Source organism: Podarcis liolepis (assembly GCF_965112155.1).
Source record: "Podarcis liolepis genome assembly, chromosome: 5".
In the NCBI taxonomy this organism is placed as follows: domain Eukaryota; kingdom Metazoa; phylum Chordata; class Lepidosauria; order Squamata; family Lacertidae; genus Podarcis; species Podarcis liolepis.
The window spans coordinates 83,062,075-83,080,090 of record NC_139556.1 but is presented as its reverse complement, the minus strand read 5'-3'; the positions used below and the strand labels follow the sequence as shown (position 1 = coordinate 83,080,090).

At 45.2% G+C, this 18,016-nt stretch overlaps 1 protein-coding gene across 3 annotated transcripts in view; it reads right to left on the bottom strand.

Moving 5' to 3' along the window:
• LOC310707235 (schwannomin-interacting protein 1) overlaps positions 1 to 18,016 on the bottom strand; it is a 379,203-nt gene that overhangs the window by 301,040 nt on the left and 60,147 nt on the right. For all 3 annotated transcript variants that reach the window (XM_083504196.1, XM_083504187.1, XM_083504195.1), the window contains exons 2-3: positions 4,927 to 4,991; positions 2,143 to 2,223 (exon numbers count right to left, since the gene is read on the bottom strand). In XM_083504196.1, the coding sequence (XP_083360322.1) occupies positions 2,143 to 2,223; positions 4,927 to 4,991 (146 nt within the window). The remainder of the gene's footprint in view (positions 1 to 2,142; positions 2,224 to 4,926; positions 4,992 to 18,016) is intronic.

Genomic DNA, 18,016 nt, shown 5'->3' with positions numbered 1-18,016 from the left:
GCCCCCATGCGACGTCACAGCCAGTACAGCGCCCACCACAGTGGGGAGTGTCAGGGCGCACAATGCGCCTCCTCCCCTCGCTAGTATCTGCCCCGGAGCCGCGGCAAAGGTGTAAAAGAGCCACAAGCGGCTCCGGAGCCGCGGGTTGCAGACCCCTGGACTAGCAGAAGCTTTCCAGGGTTTTTGAGAAGAGTCTTTCACAGCTCTACCTGAAGACGCTGAGGATTGAACCTTGAATCTGCACATGTAAAGCCTGTGCTCTGTCCCTGAGTTATGGCTCAACCTGTGGCTTATCTGCTTCTGATTTAGCAGCTTTTTTGATAGTTGCATCCCCAGATACAATCAATTCTGCCACCCTGAACATTGCTAATCAGTGTGCTGGAGCATCTGAGAAGGGAGGGGATTAAAACATTTTCACCTTCCCGGTGGCGCTGTGGGTTAAACCACAGAGCCTAGGACTTGCCGATCAGAAGGTTGGCAGTTCGAATCCCCGCGACGGGGTGAGCTCCCGTTGCCCGGTCCCTGCTCCTGCCAGCCTAGCAGTTTGAAAGCACATCAAAGTGCAAGTAGATAAATAGGTACCGCTCTGGCGGGAAGGTAAACGGTGTTTCCGTGCGCTGCTCTGGTTCGCCAGAAGCGGCTGAGTCATGCTGGCCACATGACCCGGAAGCTGTACACCGGCTCTCTCGGCCAATAAAGCGAGTGAGCACAGCAACCCCAGAGTTGTCTGCGACTGGACCTAATGGTCAGGGGTCCCCCCCCCTTTACCTTACCACTGCAAGGGAGGCAGTGTATTCTGGGGACTGGGAGAAAAGGCTTCTGGGGGCAGATGAGAGTGCAGTCAGCCAGTAACTTATAAAACACCCAAAAAGAGGTCAAAGGAGGACACAGATTTGCATCAAAATTGCATATGCTAATTTATATGTACAGCTGCAGTTTAGAAATGTAGATCTGTGTGCCTGTTCATTTTGCTATTCAGGTGATAACTGTCTTCTTGAAAAGCTGGTTATAAATACACATCATCACAGAAGTGCCTTGCCAGGTGGGGTGGAGTTTCTATGCTAGCTTCCTAATAGATGGGTCGCTGCTGCTTACCAGGAAGAGGAGAAGAAAGGGTGGTGTGGCAGGGAGGTCAACTTGCTGGAAACACATTGGCAAGAGTGCCAGATTGGCTCCACTGGTGTTTTTGCACCACACTGATCTCCCTGATGCCTCGCCTCAATCGCTTGCGGCAACTGATGAGAAATTTGCATAGTGGCTCCACCCCACCTGGGGCGCTGCTTCTGTATCCCAATTCAAAGTGCTGGTGTTGACCTATAAAGCCTTAAACAGCTCAGGACCTACCCAGACCCTGAAATCATTCTCTGAGGCCCTTCTTCATGTGCCTCCTCTACAAGAGGTCTGGAGAGTGGCAACACAAGAACGGACGTTTTCTGCAGTGGCTCCCCATTTGTGGCGCCTTCATTATACACATTTAGGCATGAGATGAAAGCATTCTTCTTTGGATGTTTGACATCTGATGTTAAATGTGTTGTGGGAGGGGGTGGTTGCTAGGGTTCCCCCCTTATTTTCCTTATGTATTTTGTGTAATGTTATGTTGTGAACCACCCTGAGATCTACGGATGAAGGGCGGTATACAAATTTAATAAATAAAAATAAAATAAAATGACTTCAGGGCCCCTGCTCTACATTCTTATGCAACTTTTTGTTTACACTGGCCTCTTTTGCATCTGACCACCATAGAGAAGCTTTCAGATAATGTAACATCAGCCTCTCAGCAGCCATAAAACACCTGGGATCCACCATCAATACCTATCTTCTTTTTTGCATCACATTGACTCTCTTCCATCTTCCCTCAGAATTCATAACCAGCAAACAAAATGTACCGTGCAAAACTTCCTCTGTGGCTTTTATTCTGCATTTGCACTCCACAGTAATTTTTAGTTTATATGATTTAAAGGGATCAAATATGCTCTTGTTACCTTTTTCTGTTAGATTAATCCTCACCTTACGTGTAAGGAAGAAGAATGAAGACACTTAAAAATCAAAGGCAATCAGCCAAATAAAGCATCTCCCTAGAGCTCCGGCAATGTTGCTGCATTTCTAAAGCAAACATAAAAGCGTAGACTTTATATCACTTACACTTTCACTTTGGATTCCAAGGGCTGTAAATTAATGTGATATTTCTCAATATTATTCTCCACATCCATAGCAAGCTGATGGCTGTAAAAGAGAGGTTATCCATTAAAATCTATTTCACCATGACATTTGTAAAGTCTCCAAGTACACAGATCCATTTAAAAGAGAACATGCTCCAGCTGCTTACTCTGAAATGGGTCTCCTTTGGAGAAGACACAGGGGCCGATGAGGGAAGTGTTGCTGGAGATCTTAAGGCCAGGCTGCCCTAAAATGTTGCCAAAAGCAGCATAATGGGCTAGTTTTGCCTTTACCTTTGTTTGGACTTCCTTTCTTGATGTTTCTGATGCTGCTGGTTCTTCCAGCACCACGTTCTTCAAGCTGAAAACAACCATACCTCTTCTTATGCAATTGATGTGCTTTGTAAAACTGTACAAAAATTAACCAAGGTTGGGTCCTGAAACCCAAGGTTGGTGGGCCAGATTTCTGTACCTTTCACTTCTGTGGGCCAACTTTGACAGATGGGCGGGACCACCCACCTGTCAATCAGCTGCCACCATAATGACATCAGGAGATAGACACCTTTCAAACTTCAAAACCAGCTGAGTGGCACTAGAAGCACACCATAAAGGTTGTGGGGCAAGTAACTGTGGTTTGTGGGAAACTGCCTTGCAGGCCTAATGAGCCCTATGGTTCAGAAATTTCCCACCAATACCTTAACCCTTGCAATTATTGCTCATGCAACAGTACTTGGTAGATCAGTAGGGACGCAGATGGCACTGTGGTCTAAACCACTGGGCCGCTCAGAAGCTTGGCGGTTTGAATCTCTGCAACAGAGTGAGCTCCCGTTGCTCTGTCCCAGCTCCTGTCAACACAGCAGTTCAAAAGCATGCCAATGCAAGTAGATAAATAGGTATTGCTGCGATGGGAAGGTAAACAGTGTGCTCTGGTTTCTGTCATAGTCTTCTGTTGTGCCAGAAGCAGTTTAGTCATGCTGGTCACATGACCCGGAAAGCTGTCTGCGGACAAACACCAGCTCCCTCAACCTGAAAAGCGAGATGAGCGCCGCACCCCATAATCACCTTTGGCTGGACTTAACCATCCAGGGGTCCTCTACCTTACCTCTACCTTACTTGGTAGATCATTATCATCATCACTTCTCTCTTTGCTCTGACCTCTCCTTTAATCCTTACTCTGGCTCCTTTTCCCAATTCCATGCAAGTTTTTCATCCTTGCCTTCAAAACCCTTCATAGCTTTGCTTTCTCTTACTTGTCTGCTTGAGTTTTTAAATACTTCCCTGTGTGTGACCTTTGCTCACCAAGTTCCCACAGACACCTGAAGATCTCCTGCTACCTCAAAAGGATTCACCTTTTCTCCTTTGTTGTTCCACAATACCTCCATTATATCACTTCTATTATTTCCTTCAGGTCCCTCCTCAAAATGCTTTGGCACCATCCTGTTTTGGGACTACAACTCCCATCATCCCTAGCTAACAGGAACAAGTGGTCTGGTATGATGGGAACTGTAGTTCCAAAACAGCTGGAGGGCCAAGTTTGGCCATGCCTGCTCTACCCCATATACCCTACTGCAGCACGCCCCCATCCTGCCCAATCTTTGTGAGCTTGTAGGCACATTTTCCAAGAAAATAAGTACAAGGCAGTGGTTGGGTTTGAGCCCCAGATACTACCCTCCCTAAAGCACTTCAAAACACACATTTCTAAGAAGGAAAGCTGGTGATGCTCAAAGGAAACACCCACCACCCGCCCCCTTCCCAAGGCAAAAAACAAACAAACTGAAACAGGCAAATCACCCCCTCCCCAAACAGGCACCCCCTAAAGATGTCTCCCAAAGACTCTCCAGCCCCTGCCAGTTCCCCAAACTTACCACTCAAGAGCACTGTTATTTTTGCATTCCCCATATTCTCTTTTTATTTATTTTTCAAGCAGTCCAGGCAACTGGGCAGCAAAGCATAGACTTCCAGCTGCCCTGCCCTCTTGCTTTCCTTCCCAAAGAAGAATACCTCTGGGCCACATGCACATAGTATTTTAATATTTTGTTTGATGTCTTCATACACTTGACACAATCCCCCACCCACTTCCAGATCTTGAAACAAAGGAAGAGAGATAATTTCTACAAGTAAATTAAAAATTGAAAGGGAAGAAAGAGAAGAAAGTAGGGCAGCTAGAGAGGGCCATTCTTTATTTTCCTGAAAGCCTAGCCACTGCCCAAAGCTTTTTAAAAGAGAGAGAGCAAAAGATAAAGTCCACAAGGGCAAGAGGCCTCGGGGCACTATGGGAGGTGACAAGGGGTGCTGCGGTGCCTAAATATACGTAACTGAAATAATTGCCGATTCTTGCCCCTTATATTCTTGCCTTCATTTTCCCTCCTTTCCTCCACTGACTCCCTTCTATTAATGTATAGGTTGTAAGAGGGATCTGTCCTCTTATACCTTATAAAAGGCGACACCTAGATGATGCTACATAAAGGATATATAAACATGCAGATAGATGGAGACATAGATGCTCATTTTAGAATTATATTAAAAATAAAGCAAGATGCTTAAAACTAAATGAATTCCTATCCCAATGATTTGACTAATAGCATGATGCTTATCTATTCAGAAGTAAGTCTTGATGAGTTCAGTGGGGCTTCCTCCCAGGAAAATGGGTGTAGGATTACAACAAAACTTTAGCTGAGCGATCTGATTAAAGCTGAACAAACCTAAAAGTCCCCATTAAAATCTACATAAGGTTTTTGTTTGGTGGCAATCCAAATATGTTAGTACTTACTTTTCAAGCAAATATTTCCCATCACTAATTTGCTCCAATATATGTTGCAGCTTTTTGAGTTCTTCCTGTAGTGGGACAAAAATAAAAGATGCCAATGTATTAATTTGATGTACTCAGTATTTGTCTTGAAGCAAGACATTGCAGCTCTCAGGATAACCGAATGCCTTTAGGAAACCTGCAAACAGAATGAGTGCAACAGCAATCTCTTCATATTTGATTCCCAACACCTGATATACAGAGTTATACCACCTCTGATGCTACAGACAATATAGCCATCACAACTAGTATCAACCCTATTTCCACGACTGTACTTTGTTTGAACTTCAATTTGTTGCAACATGTCCTGGGACCTGCTGGTAAATGGCAGGTAATGATGATGGTGATACAGATAGCAGTCTCATCCTCCTTGCCTCTCATGCAACGGCTGCTGGTTCCAACTGCAACCTTTGCTGGTGGGAGAGGAAAGCTGTAGATCTAAAAGGGATTGGACAAATTCATGGACAGCAGGTCTATCTGCCTGTTAGTCATGACGGTGACCCACATGCATGTCACTTGCTGAAGACAAAGAGTGAGAAAATATTATTAGTTCCATGTCCCGCTTATCAGCTTTGTGAAGGCTACCCTGTGAAGACTCAATGGACATTTGGTCCAACCAAGCAGGGCTCCTCTTGTGTTCAGGTTAAGTGGATTGCCCCATCCGGTTAATATGAGATACAGCTGGAGAAAAGGGTCGCCTACATGATGCCCATTAATTGGGGTGGGGAGGGCAAAGGTGGTGCAGTGAGGCAAAGATGAGGCAGAGGAAAGGGAAGGCAAAGAAAAGCCAAGCAAAATCTGTGGCAAAGATTATTAATAGCAGGACAAGAGTCCCCTGGCCTAACAAGAAAAGCAGAGGGATAAAACATATAAATAGGCTCTGCCCTTGATATGAAAAGCAATTACCTGTCCCTGAGAAATACATCTTTCTGTGTGAAGGGACCTTTGCTGCCATTCTTTTCATTAACAAGTTCTAGACTCAGATTTAACACAATAAAAAGTTATTCAGGCAAAAACAAACAAACCACAAAAGGCTCAAAGAACCCAGATAGACTAGAAAACAAACACATCATCTCTAACTTAATATATCTCGCTATTCTCTACTGTGCATCAATCCTGTACTAATTTAACATGAAGTGGACTTGAAGGCAATTTAAGAAGCTGAGGCATTGCTTCACGTCTTCCTTTAGCTCATTAGTTTTAGAATGTAATGTAAAGACAAAGGCCAATGGGAGCTAAGTGAGGCTCAGGGTGAATTGCTTGCCAGTCTACAATGTAAAAAACCCTCAAAGTTGACAAGGTTAAGATCATTCTAAAAACAAAAGGAGGAAATGTGCATTGTACATTGAGCCAAAGCTGACCTGGGAATAAATCTGGGAATAAAAATAAAGTTTTGGATTTGTTGGCAAGGAGACCCATAGCTCAAACATAACTGTGTTCTGCAGGTTTAGGGCTGAGTCAAAGGTCACCTGATACTAGAGCTACTCCTTTAACGTCTGTAAAGGTAAAGGTACCTCTGACCGTTAGGTCCAGTTGTGGAAGACTCGGGGGTTACGCGCTCATCTCACTCTATAGGCTGAGGGAGCCAGTGTTTGTCTGCAGACAGCTTCCTGGTCATGTGGCCAGCATGACTAAGCCACTTCTGGTGAACCAATGCAGTGCACGGAAACGCCGTTTACCATCCCACTGGAGCAGTACCTATTTATCTACTTGCACTTTGACATGCTTTCGAACTTCTAGGTGGGCAGAAGCTGGGACCGAACAATGGGATCTCACCCCGTCGCAGGGATTCAAACCACCGACCATCTGATCAGCAAGCCCTAGGCTCAGTGTCTGTAGGAAATACTAAACATCAATGGGCTGCTTGCAGCACATGTTATTGCTGCTGCTGACAGATTAATGACTATCAGAGTGAGGGCCTTCTCAGTGCTGGCCCCCATTTGGAATTCCATTCACAGGGGGATATTATTGCATGTTACAGTTGATTTTAAAGTAAATTCTGAAAGTATTTCATTCCAGTCTGCCGTTGCTCAAAGTATCGTGCTTGAGGATTACAGGGGCTAGAGGTTTTAGCTTCATGATTTTTAGCCTAATGGTACTGCACACCTAGGGACACGGGTGGCACTGTGAGTTAAACCACAGAGCCTAGAACTTGCCGATCAGAAGGTCAGCAGTTCGAATCCCCGTGATGGGGTGAGCTCCCGTTATTCGGTCCCTGCTCCTGCCAACCTAGCATGCTGGGAAAATGCTAAATGCTGGGAAAATGCTTTTTTAAAAAACGTTTTTAAAAAATACATTGAATCTTGCATAGCTCACTGTCACCATCTAGCATCACATTTGTATAGCGCACTTTACAACACATTTAAAATGTTTTATTTGCAGCTGTGTAGATGAGTTCTAAGGGACGCGGGTGACGCTGTGGGTTAAACATAGAGTCTAGGACTTGCCGATCAGAAAGTCAGCAGTTCGAATCCCCGTGATGGGGTGAGCTCCCGTTATTCGGTCCCTGCTCCTGCCAACCCAGCAGTTCGAAAGCACATCAAAGTGCAAGTAGATAAATAGGTACCGCTCCAGCGGGAAGGTAAATGGTGTTTCTGTGCGCTGCTCTGGTTCACCAGAAGCAGCTTAGTCATGCTGACCACATGACCCGGAAGATGTATGCCGGCTCCCTCAGCCAATAAAGTGAGATGAGCACCGCAACCCCAGAGTCGGCCACGACTGGACCTAATGGTCAGGGGTCCCTTTACCTTTACTGCACACCCGACCTCCTGCCAGTGGCTTCGCTGTGATCACCAGGAAGGAGCTTGACCAGGAATCTGAACCCATGTCTTACTCTGTCCAACATTCTATGCACTCTTTTGCTGCTCTTTGGTTAACTGAGGTTTACCAACTTTTGCCAATTTTCCTCTCCCTCCTGCCTACTCCAGTTCCACCTTCTACACTGTTCCAGAAAGTTAAGGAACCATCTGGAAGACTGTGGGGGCAGCACGGGGGCGAGGAATCCAAAAAAGTCACCCCCCCAAAAAGTGGCTTACTTGGTGACTCTGCTTGTGTGTGTTCCCCATGCTAACCTTCCCACTGCTTTGCCTCTACCCTCTTCTTCCCAGTAAGCAACAGTAATCCAAGGATCTAGGAGTCTTGGTTGACCACTTGACATGAGCCAACAGTGTGACGCGGCAGCTAAAAAAGCCAATGCAATTCTGGACTGCATCAATAGGAGTATAGCATCTAGATCAAGGGAAGTAATAGTGCCACTGTATTCTGCTCTGGTCAGACCTCACCTGGAGTACTGTGTCCAGTTCTGGGCACCACAGTTCAAGAAGGACACTGACAAACTGGAACGTGTCCAGAGGAGGGCAACCAAAATGGTCAAAGGTCTGGAAACGATGCCTTATGAGGAACGGCTAAGGGAGCTGGGCATGTTTAGCCTGGAGAAGAGGAGGTTAAGGGGTGATATGATAGCCATGTTCAAATATATAAAAGGATGTCACATAGAGGAGGGAGAAAGGTTGTTTTCTGCTGCTCCAGAGAAGCGGACACAGAGCAATGGATCCAAACTACAAGAAAGAAGATTCCACCTAAACATTAGGAAGAACTTCCTGACAGTAAGAGCTGTTTGACAGTGGAATTTGCTGCCAAGGAGTGTGGTGGAGTCTCCTACTTTGGAGGTCTTTAAGCAGAGGCTTGCAGTGGCGTAGTGTGGGTTGTCAGCACCCGGGGCAAGGCAAGTAATTTGCGCCCCCTAACCCGTGGATTTGCGCCCCCTAACCCCCAGATGTTGCGCCCGGCCCCCCTGCACCCCCCACGCTACGCCACTGGAGGGACTCCCAAGAAGGTGAAGCGGGACTTCACCCCAGGGTATCTCGGAAGCCCTCGAGGCAGCGACGCTTCCACCCCCTGGAAACAGCAGGGAGAGCGCTCTTGTGCCCCGGTCCTGCTTTGAGTGCTTCTCATTGACGCGTCTGCTTGGCCACTCACTCTACATGGGCCCTTGTGGCCTTGATCCAGTAGCCGGGTCCTTCTTTGGAAAGAGCGAGCGCCTCCCTCCGCCCCCGCCACACGGAGCTCAGCCTGCACGTGGGCAGGCCCTTTGCGTCACGTGCGCTTGGCGCGCTGCTCTCTCCAGCTTCCTCCCGGCCGGGCCAGCGGCTCCACCTCTTTTCCTTTGCCTTTGAGCCGCTTAATTCCCAGCAAGCAATTAGCAGGCTCGCTCCACCTCCTCCTCCTCCCGGCTTTGCTGCTGCTGCTGCTGCGAGGCTCTTTTCCTCCACTGACGGCGCGCTGCGCCTTGGAGAGGTTCCCGCTTCCTCGAGTGGGGCCAGCCAAACGCGCCCCCAAAAATGTTGCGCCCGGTGCGGCCGGCACCCCTGGCACCCCGCACGCTACGCCACTGGAGGCTTGACAACCATATGTCAGGAGTGCTCTGATGGTGTTTCCTGCTTGGCATGGGGTTGGACTCGATGGCCCTTGTGGTATCTTCCAACTCTATGATTCTATGATTCTATGATCTGCTGGGAAGCTAGCAAAGCAGTTCTGCCCCACCTAATAAGCCATTTCCTGCAGCTGCAGAATCTCTGCACTGGCTCAAAAGTCAACTGTTGACAGAATGAGCCTTTTCATCTGCAGAAGGCAAAGCTTGGACCCAACCCAATGAGATTGCAAAGTTATAGTGTTCTGAAAGTTGGTAGATGTACCTTCTACCACACACACACACACACACACACACACACACACAAAACAGTCTTAGGTTCCTGCTGTGGGGAAGCAGAATTTTCAGAAATTAAAAATGGACACTGCATCACAGTCAGTTACAGATTTACTAATGATGCAAACTTTCATTTCCCATCAACTTGGAAACACTGATCAATACTTCAACAATGTATCAGGTATAAAGTAGATTTGTCAAGATGCGTTAAAAAGCATCTTCCAACTTCTCATTTTCTGAACGACACCCCCCCTAACCACTTCATCAAATGGCTGAAATGTTGCAATATGATTTTAAACACTTACCGTTGCAGAACAATTTAAAAGTCATTTGGAGGAGCCCAGTCATTAAACTCATCTTCCATTTCCAGATTTCCTCAAAAATAGTTTCTCCTTTTTGACATGTGTAAAACTCAGAAAACTCCCCAAGTTTTCCTGAAAAATTACTTGCCTATAGTACTTGATTCTAGAAGATAACCTTTTTCATTTTCCAAAGCACTCCAGCGGTCAATTTTGTTTTCAGTGTATCCCAAAGCAACATAAGGTAATTTAGAATGTGGAAACAATTTACAATTGACTTTATATATAGCCAAGGGTGACAAAACCTACATGACTTACATAAATCATTTTGTGCATGTGTTTGACATCATTTTATATTAACCTAGGGGTAAAGACTTAGTAAAAAACAACAACAACCCTTTCTAAAAAATGTCTGCAACATTTTTTGGACCATTCAATCATTCGATTAAATATTATTGGCTTGTTTTTTATGGAAAGCTGTAATAGGACAACTACAAAAGGGGCTAGTAAAATTTGCATAATTTGGAAGAGCAGAAGACATAAAATCTATACTAATTTCAGTTTTGCATCATTAAACATGAAGTATTGATTATTGCTCCTTGCAACAAAATTTATGAAGCCAGCCATGTTGCTGTGTCCACATAAAGTGATTTTGATGTTTTGCCCTGAGACCTCAAGTGCCGTAAATGATGGCTGCTGGTGACAGGCTACAGCTGAGATGCTGTTGTTCCAATTCACAGCCTTAGGAGATACATCTCCTAGATTATGCCGGGAGTGACCCAGCTGCAAACTCCAACTTCAGAAAATTAAATTGGAAGCAGTCCAAACTTCTGTTGAAATACACGGTGAATTACGAGGCTTCTATAAACTTGTTATAATGTAAATGTACTGTAAAATTCAGTGTGATACCTCTTCTTCCCAACCCCGCTGTTGAGAAAGGACGGGGGGGGGGGGTCCAAAAATGCAACCTTGCTTTCTGAAGTGCGGAAGTGTTACTCATTTCTTGCTTGTGTCTATGGAGTTTGTAGATTTATATTGTTAAGGAATAATATTGTGGTGCCGTACGCAAGTGTTACTTGGGAAAGTCTATCAAGGAATGAAGTGCAGTAGGCCATTTTACTCTCCTCTAGGTACTTCTTCCAGCTCTGCCAACATTTCTTTCACACAACTGGTGATGTCCATGTGTTTTCCTAGGCAATGTCAGAATCACACCCTCACAACTTGATCCCATTATGCTCTGGTAACCTTTGAATTTGTTAGGGGCCGAACATTCAATACCTATATATTTATAACAGGGACTCCCAAACTATGTTCTGTGGACCATCAGTGGTCCACAAGCTGCATTCTGGTGGTCTGCAGCTTGTCCACATTAAATATCTATTACTAATTTTAATTCTATTTTTATTGCTTCTTTTCTTTCTTATATTGTATGTTATTGTATTTCCATGTGAATTACACAGGATTCAAATTGTACTACAGCAATACAATATACAAGATAAAAAGAAGGAATTAAAACACAATGAAAAATCACAGAGCACCTATCAGAGTGCATGTCAATTGCTACAAAAGCAGACCCACCCAGGCCTTCAGCAGTTTTCAAGCAGTATGTTGGATGGGTTTTGGGGGGGAAGTGCTGGGTTTACAAAAAAAAGAAAAGTGTAAATTTTCATTAAAGTATTATTCCTGGACAATCTAGGAAAAGGACAACATAAGAAATGCATAAAATTGATCAGCATATTAGGGGCACCCAGCAGATAAAAAATAAATAAATACCCATAGAACGTATAATACTTAAAATGTCTGAGCAAATAAAAAGTGTCATTTCATGCCTGAAATGACGTAACACTGGTGCCTGGTGAACCTTTCTAGAAGGCATTCCATGATCTCTCTCTCTCTCTCTCTCTCTCTCTCTCTCTCTCACACACACACACACACACACACACACACACACACAGAGCAACACATCATCTTTCTATATACAAATAATAATAATAATATGAGAAACTTTCAGTTAGCCTTTTAGCCTATGCAAATGTACAAAACTGAAAACCCCAGCCAAGAGAACCTGAAGTGTAATAACACATCTAAATGCAACTTTCTTCTTATCCCAGCTTTCATCTGCGTTGTGGCTCTTACATGGTTAATTGTCCCTATCATTTAAGGGTGAGTTGCCATGGTGATTGTTCAGCACAGAGACTGATGGACTAATGAGAGAACACAAAAAGTATTGCCTGCTTCACAGAGGCTGACAGTGTCGGTAAACTTTGTTCTTTAAACCAAAAGGCCCACACTTGGGAGAATAATGTTATCAATGGCTGTCAGTGACAATGGCTTTATATGTGTTTTGCCTCTAGGGGAGGGTTCAGTTGCACCCAAGTCCTCCTTTCAGGCTTGTCTGGTTTGTTACTGTGGAAACAAGACGCTGCGCCACATGGGCCTTTGGGCTCTTCTTATGATGTGGACTGTCAATTATTGTATCTTTTCCAGCAGTCCAATGAGGCCTAATAAACTGGCATTCTGTCTCAGACATATGTAGTACGTATCCCTTGCTTAACCTGATGGACCACGTTAGTTTCCTCAAGAAAGCTTAAAAGAGCTTAAGACCAGTTTTCTTGAGGCATTGCCCTAAAACAAACATGTCGACTCGATTGCTTCAATCTAGAGTATAGCATCTAGATCAAGGGAAGTAATAGTGCCACTGTATTCTGCTCTGGTCAGACCTCACCTGGAGTACTGTGTCCAGTTCTGGGCACCACAGTTCAAGAAGGACACTGACAAACTGGAACGTGTCCAGAGGAGGGCAACCAAAATGGTCAAAGGCCTGGAAACGATGCCTTATGAGGAACAGCTAAGGGAGCTGGGCATGTTTAGCCTGGAGAAGAGGAGGTTAAGGGGTGATATGATAGCCATGTTCAAATATATAAAAGGATGTCACATAGAGGAGGGAGAAAGGTTGCTTTCTGCTGCTCCAGAGAAGCGGACATGGAGCAATGGATTCAAACTACAAGAAAGAAGATTCCACCTAAACATTAGGAAGAACTTCCTGACAGTAAGAGCTGTTCGACAGTGGAATTTGCTGCCAAGGAGTGTGGTGGAGTCTCCTACTTTGGAGGTCTTTAAGCAGAGGCTTGACAATCATATGTCAGGAGTGCTCTGATGGTGTTTCCTGCTTGGCAGGGGGTTGGACTCGATGGCCCTTGTGGTCTCTTCCAACTCTATGATTCTATGATTCTATAATCTGCAGAACTGGCACACGTTACAGGTGCCAGATGATACCCATTCCACGCTGGTAAGAAATCGATATTTTCACATGGCAGCACCTATACTCTGGAACTCCCTGCTTATTAACATCAGACAGGTGCCTTTGCTGTGTTCTTTTTGGAACTTGCTAAAAAAATTATTTAAGTAGGTCTATCCAGACATGTAGGGATGTGGGTGGCACTGTGGTCTAAACCACTGAACCTAGGGCTTGCCGATCAGAAGGTCGGCGGTTCGAATCCCCACAACGGGGTGAGCTCCCGTTGCTCGGTCCCAGCTCCTGCCCACCTAGCAGTTCGAAAGCATGTCAAAGTGCAAGTAGATAAATAGGTACCGCTCTGGTGGGAAGGTAAACAGCGTTTCCGTGCACTGCTCTGGTTCGCCAGAAGCGGCTTAGTCATGCTGGCCACATGACCCGGAAGCTGTCTGCGGACAAACATCAGCTTCCACGGCCTATAGAGCAAGATGAGCACCGCAACCCCAGAGTCATCCGCGACTGGACCTAACGGTCAGGGGTACCTTTACCTTTACCTTTATCCAGACATGTAGAAGTTGGCATGTGTTTCATTTTATTATGACCCAACCGCTCATTTTAATTAAATGCTGATTTAATTTAATAAAAATACTAATACCTATTTTTATTTTTTATTGACTTTTTTTTGTAAACTAGAAGTTTAATTTTTTGTAAGCCACTTAAGGCTCTGTTTCCAATCAAGCAGTATGTATGTAAACAAACAAACAAACAAATAATGAAACAAATAAAATTGTTTTCCTCACCACAATTTAACATATTATTCTCTTAGTTTTGGAATTAATTACTCTACCAAGTACTGAGACTAGCTGCTACTCTCATAAGGAACAGCAGTGTTCCTCTGTTTTTAGACTGTCCCCTTTTAGATGAGTTAATAAACCTATTTTAGGGTATAAACAAATTTTTATCTCCAAATGTATTATTAATTGTTCCTGAAATGTTTATAGCCTCTTCACAAGACCACAAGCATTGGACTGCTTGATGCCTGCCGACTAACACTGATGATTGATGGTGGAAGTTTGCATCCTGTACCTCCTGCAAAAATCTATAAAAGAACAAAAATGAAGAAAGTTTTAATTTATGGCAACATCAAATTGTTTCCCTGACAGGGAAGTCATTGATTGTTCCTTTTTCTTTCTTTGAAGCTGGTCTGGGACCGTAATAAAATTCATTTCATTTTCTTTCTTTTCTTTTTCTACAATTTTAAATTATTTATTTACTTATGGTTACAAATATGTATATGCACTGATTTGTCTATGGAAAAATAAACAGTTTGCACCGACCATTCCTCCCCCAGTGCTTTTCCCAACCCATCTGCAGTAGCAATTTTTGCCTTACTCCTGCTGCAGGAGGCGCAAACAAAAGGACTAGGAGAGGGGTAAAGGTAAAGGTAAAGGGACCCCTGACCATTAGGTCCAGTCGCAGACGACTCTGGGGTTGCAGCGCTCATCTCGCTTTATTGGCCAAGGGAGCCGGTGTACAGCTTCCAGGTCATGTGGCCAGCATGACTAAGCCACTTCTGGCGAACCAGAGCAGAGCACGGAAACACCGTTTACCTTCCCGCCGGAGCGGTACCTATTTATGTACTTGCACTTTGTGCTTTCGAACTGCTAGGATGGCAGGAGCTGGGACCGAGCAACAGGAGTTCACCCCATTGCAGGGATTCGAACCACCGACCTTCTGATCGGCAAGCCCTAGGCTCTGTGGTTTAACCCACAGCACTACCCACGTCCCTAGGAGTGGGATGGACAGGGCCAATTGCTGATCCCTTGCCTCTTCAATGAATTGGTGCTTTCAAAGCTCTCCACTCTGGGGGTTTCAGCAGTAACATTCAGCTAACGTAACAATCTGTGTCCCTGTTTACACGGAGTCAAGCTGTTATGCTCATAGAGTTGTTCACGTGTAATGCTCAGAGTGTACAGTCTGCGTTCCTGTGTACACAACAGCTGAGCTGCACAAATCAACAAATGTACGCTCTTTCACACAAGCACTTGCAGAGACAGCTTGCACCTGTATTAGGTGTGAACAAGCTTTCTCTGGGTGGCAACCTGGCAGAGCCATTTGTTGTTGTTGTTGTATCGTTAGAGGTGATAAGAATATACAGCCGGGCGCATTGGGGTGCTTTCATGCATGCATTTGTATTTCTAAACAACATACATCAATCAAACACCAATGAAAGTCAGAATAGAGGAAGGTGTCATGTTGCACAGAAAATGAAGCCAAGAGCAGGAGCTGGAGGGCAGGAATAATTGGAGCCTTTCAAACTGGAAAGATATAACTGCTAATTAGAACACCACTGGGATAAACATTACGCTTTGTGGATGCTTAGTGGAAATGGTTAAGTGATGGCACTGCAAGCAAGATTTCTAAATACCTACCCGATAAATGGAATACACTTACGGGAGCAGTAGCCACCAAGCAATTAACTCATACTGTTTATTGCTCTTCGTTTCATTATTCTCCCTTCTAGCAGATGCTGCAGTTCAACGTGTGCCCTACTATATTTTATTAGGGGCTATTCACAGGGCAATAATCAAGAGTCCTGCGACCATTTCAAAAACACATCTTTAGCACCAGCACAACAAGCTCTACATTTGGCAGAGCACAGCCACCATGCGAGACGGAAGAGCACCATCAGTAGTCCATTGCACATTATATGTTTCTGGGCTGGAACACTTTAGGACCACAGACGGAGGATTACATTTATGAATGTTCTCTTGAATTAGGGTGGTTTTTAAAAAAGCCCTTTCACATACAAAATTTGCCTGCCAGGGTGATGGTCCTAGGAAAGCCATTTTCCATTCATACTCAGACCCTCCAAGTGTCCCTATTTTCCAGGGACAGTCCTGGATTTACAGAAGCCATCCGAGTTTCTGATTTGATCCAGGAATGTCCCGCTTTCCTTTCGTTGTTGTTTAGTCGTTTAGTCGTGTCTGACTCTTCGTGACCCCATGGACCAGAGCACGCCAGGCACTCCTGTCTTTCACTGCCTCCCGCAATTTGGTCAAACTCATGCTGGTAGCTTCGAGAACACTGTCCAACCATCTCGTCCTCTGTCGTCCCCTTCTCCTTGTGCCCTCCATCTTTCCCAACATCTGGGTCTTTTCCAGGGAGTCTTCTCTTCTCATGAGGTGGCCAAAGTATTAGAGCCTCAGCTTCAGGATCTGTCCTTCCAGTGAGCACTCAGGACTGATTTCCTTAAGAATGGAGAGGTTTGATCTTCTTGCAGTCCATGGGACTCTCAAGAGTCTCCTCTAGCACCATAATTCAAAAGCATCAATTCTTTGACGATCAGCCTTCTTTATGGTCCAGCTCTCACTTCCATACATCACTACTGGGAAAACAATAGCTTTAACTATACGGACCTAGCCCGTTTTCCTTTAGGATGTCCCTATTTTCATTGAAGAAATGTTGGAAGGTATGGTAGGAAAAGGGCTTTTTCAGCTGGTACTCAGTGGAACTCAGTTCTGGCACCCCTCAGGTGGGTGCCACTGCCATTATAATAGATCAAGGGAGGCATTCCTGGTGATTTCCAGCACCTCTTTTTCTAGAAAAATAGCAGTGGGCAGGATGTCCCTATTTTCATAGGACAAATGTTGGAAGGTATGTGTCAGGGAACTGCCATCGGAAGGAAGGGAGGTGGAAGGGCTCACACAGGTTGGGAGAGACTCAGCAGCTGAAGAGGGAACCAGCAGGAGGAGAGGAGGTGATCCGAGGGAAAGTGAGCAGGAGGGATGGCTCAGAGACACTTCCAGCGAAAACAGTGGGGAGGTTTCAGGACCTCCTGTAGGGACACCCACCCCTCGCCGGAAACTGTCACGCAGAGAATCCAGAAGACGTGTTTCCGTTAAGGAGCTTTTATGTTGGAAGAAATTCCGAAAGCAACCACTGTCGGAATCTGCCAGCGACTGACGGAGCCATGCTTAAGGGGCTCCGTTACAGACAGAGGTTTGCGGACTGGGCCAAACTCTGAGGGACTTGGATTTTACGCACAAGCAGCTCATCATCCCATCACAGTATGCATACTGCCTATCCATAAACAGGGTGTGTGTTCTTTTTTAAAATGTAGTCGAGACGTTCTGCCATCCTTTGACTCTGGGGTGGGTGCTGTTGCACTCAGGCCCTGCTTCCAGGTTTCTCAGAGGCAACTGGTTGGCCATTGTGAGAACAAGATGGTGGTCTGGGTTGACCTTTGATCTGATCTAACAGGGCTTTTCTTAGGTTCTTATAGCTACTCCACAGGAACATTCGTAAGATTTGAACAGAATATGACTAGAAATCTTGGAGGTTTATAGATGGCAGTTTTACTACAAATCCTTATACAGTCGTACCTTGGTTTTCGAACAGCTTAGTTCTCGAACGTTTTGGCTCCCGAATGCTGCAAACCCAGAACTGACTGTTCTGGTTTGCAAACTATTTTTGGAAGTTGAACATCTGACGGGGCTTCCGTGGCTTCTGATTGGCTGCAGGAGCTTCTTGCAGATAATCAGAAATTGTGCTTTGACTTCTGAATGTTTTGGAAGTCAAACGGACTTCCAGAACAGATTCCCTTCAACTTCCAAGGTATGTATGCCTCAGCCCAGTATACCTGAAGGAGCGTCTCCACCCGCATCGTTCTGCCCAGACACTGAGGTCCAGCTCCGAGGGCTTCCTGGAGGTTCCCTCACTGCGAGAAGCAAAGCTACAGGGAACCAGGCAGAGGGCCTTTTTGGCAGTGGCGCCCACCCTGTGGAACGCCCTCCCACCAGATGTCAAAGAGAT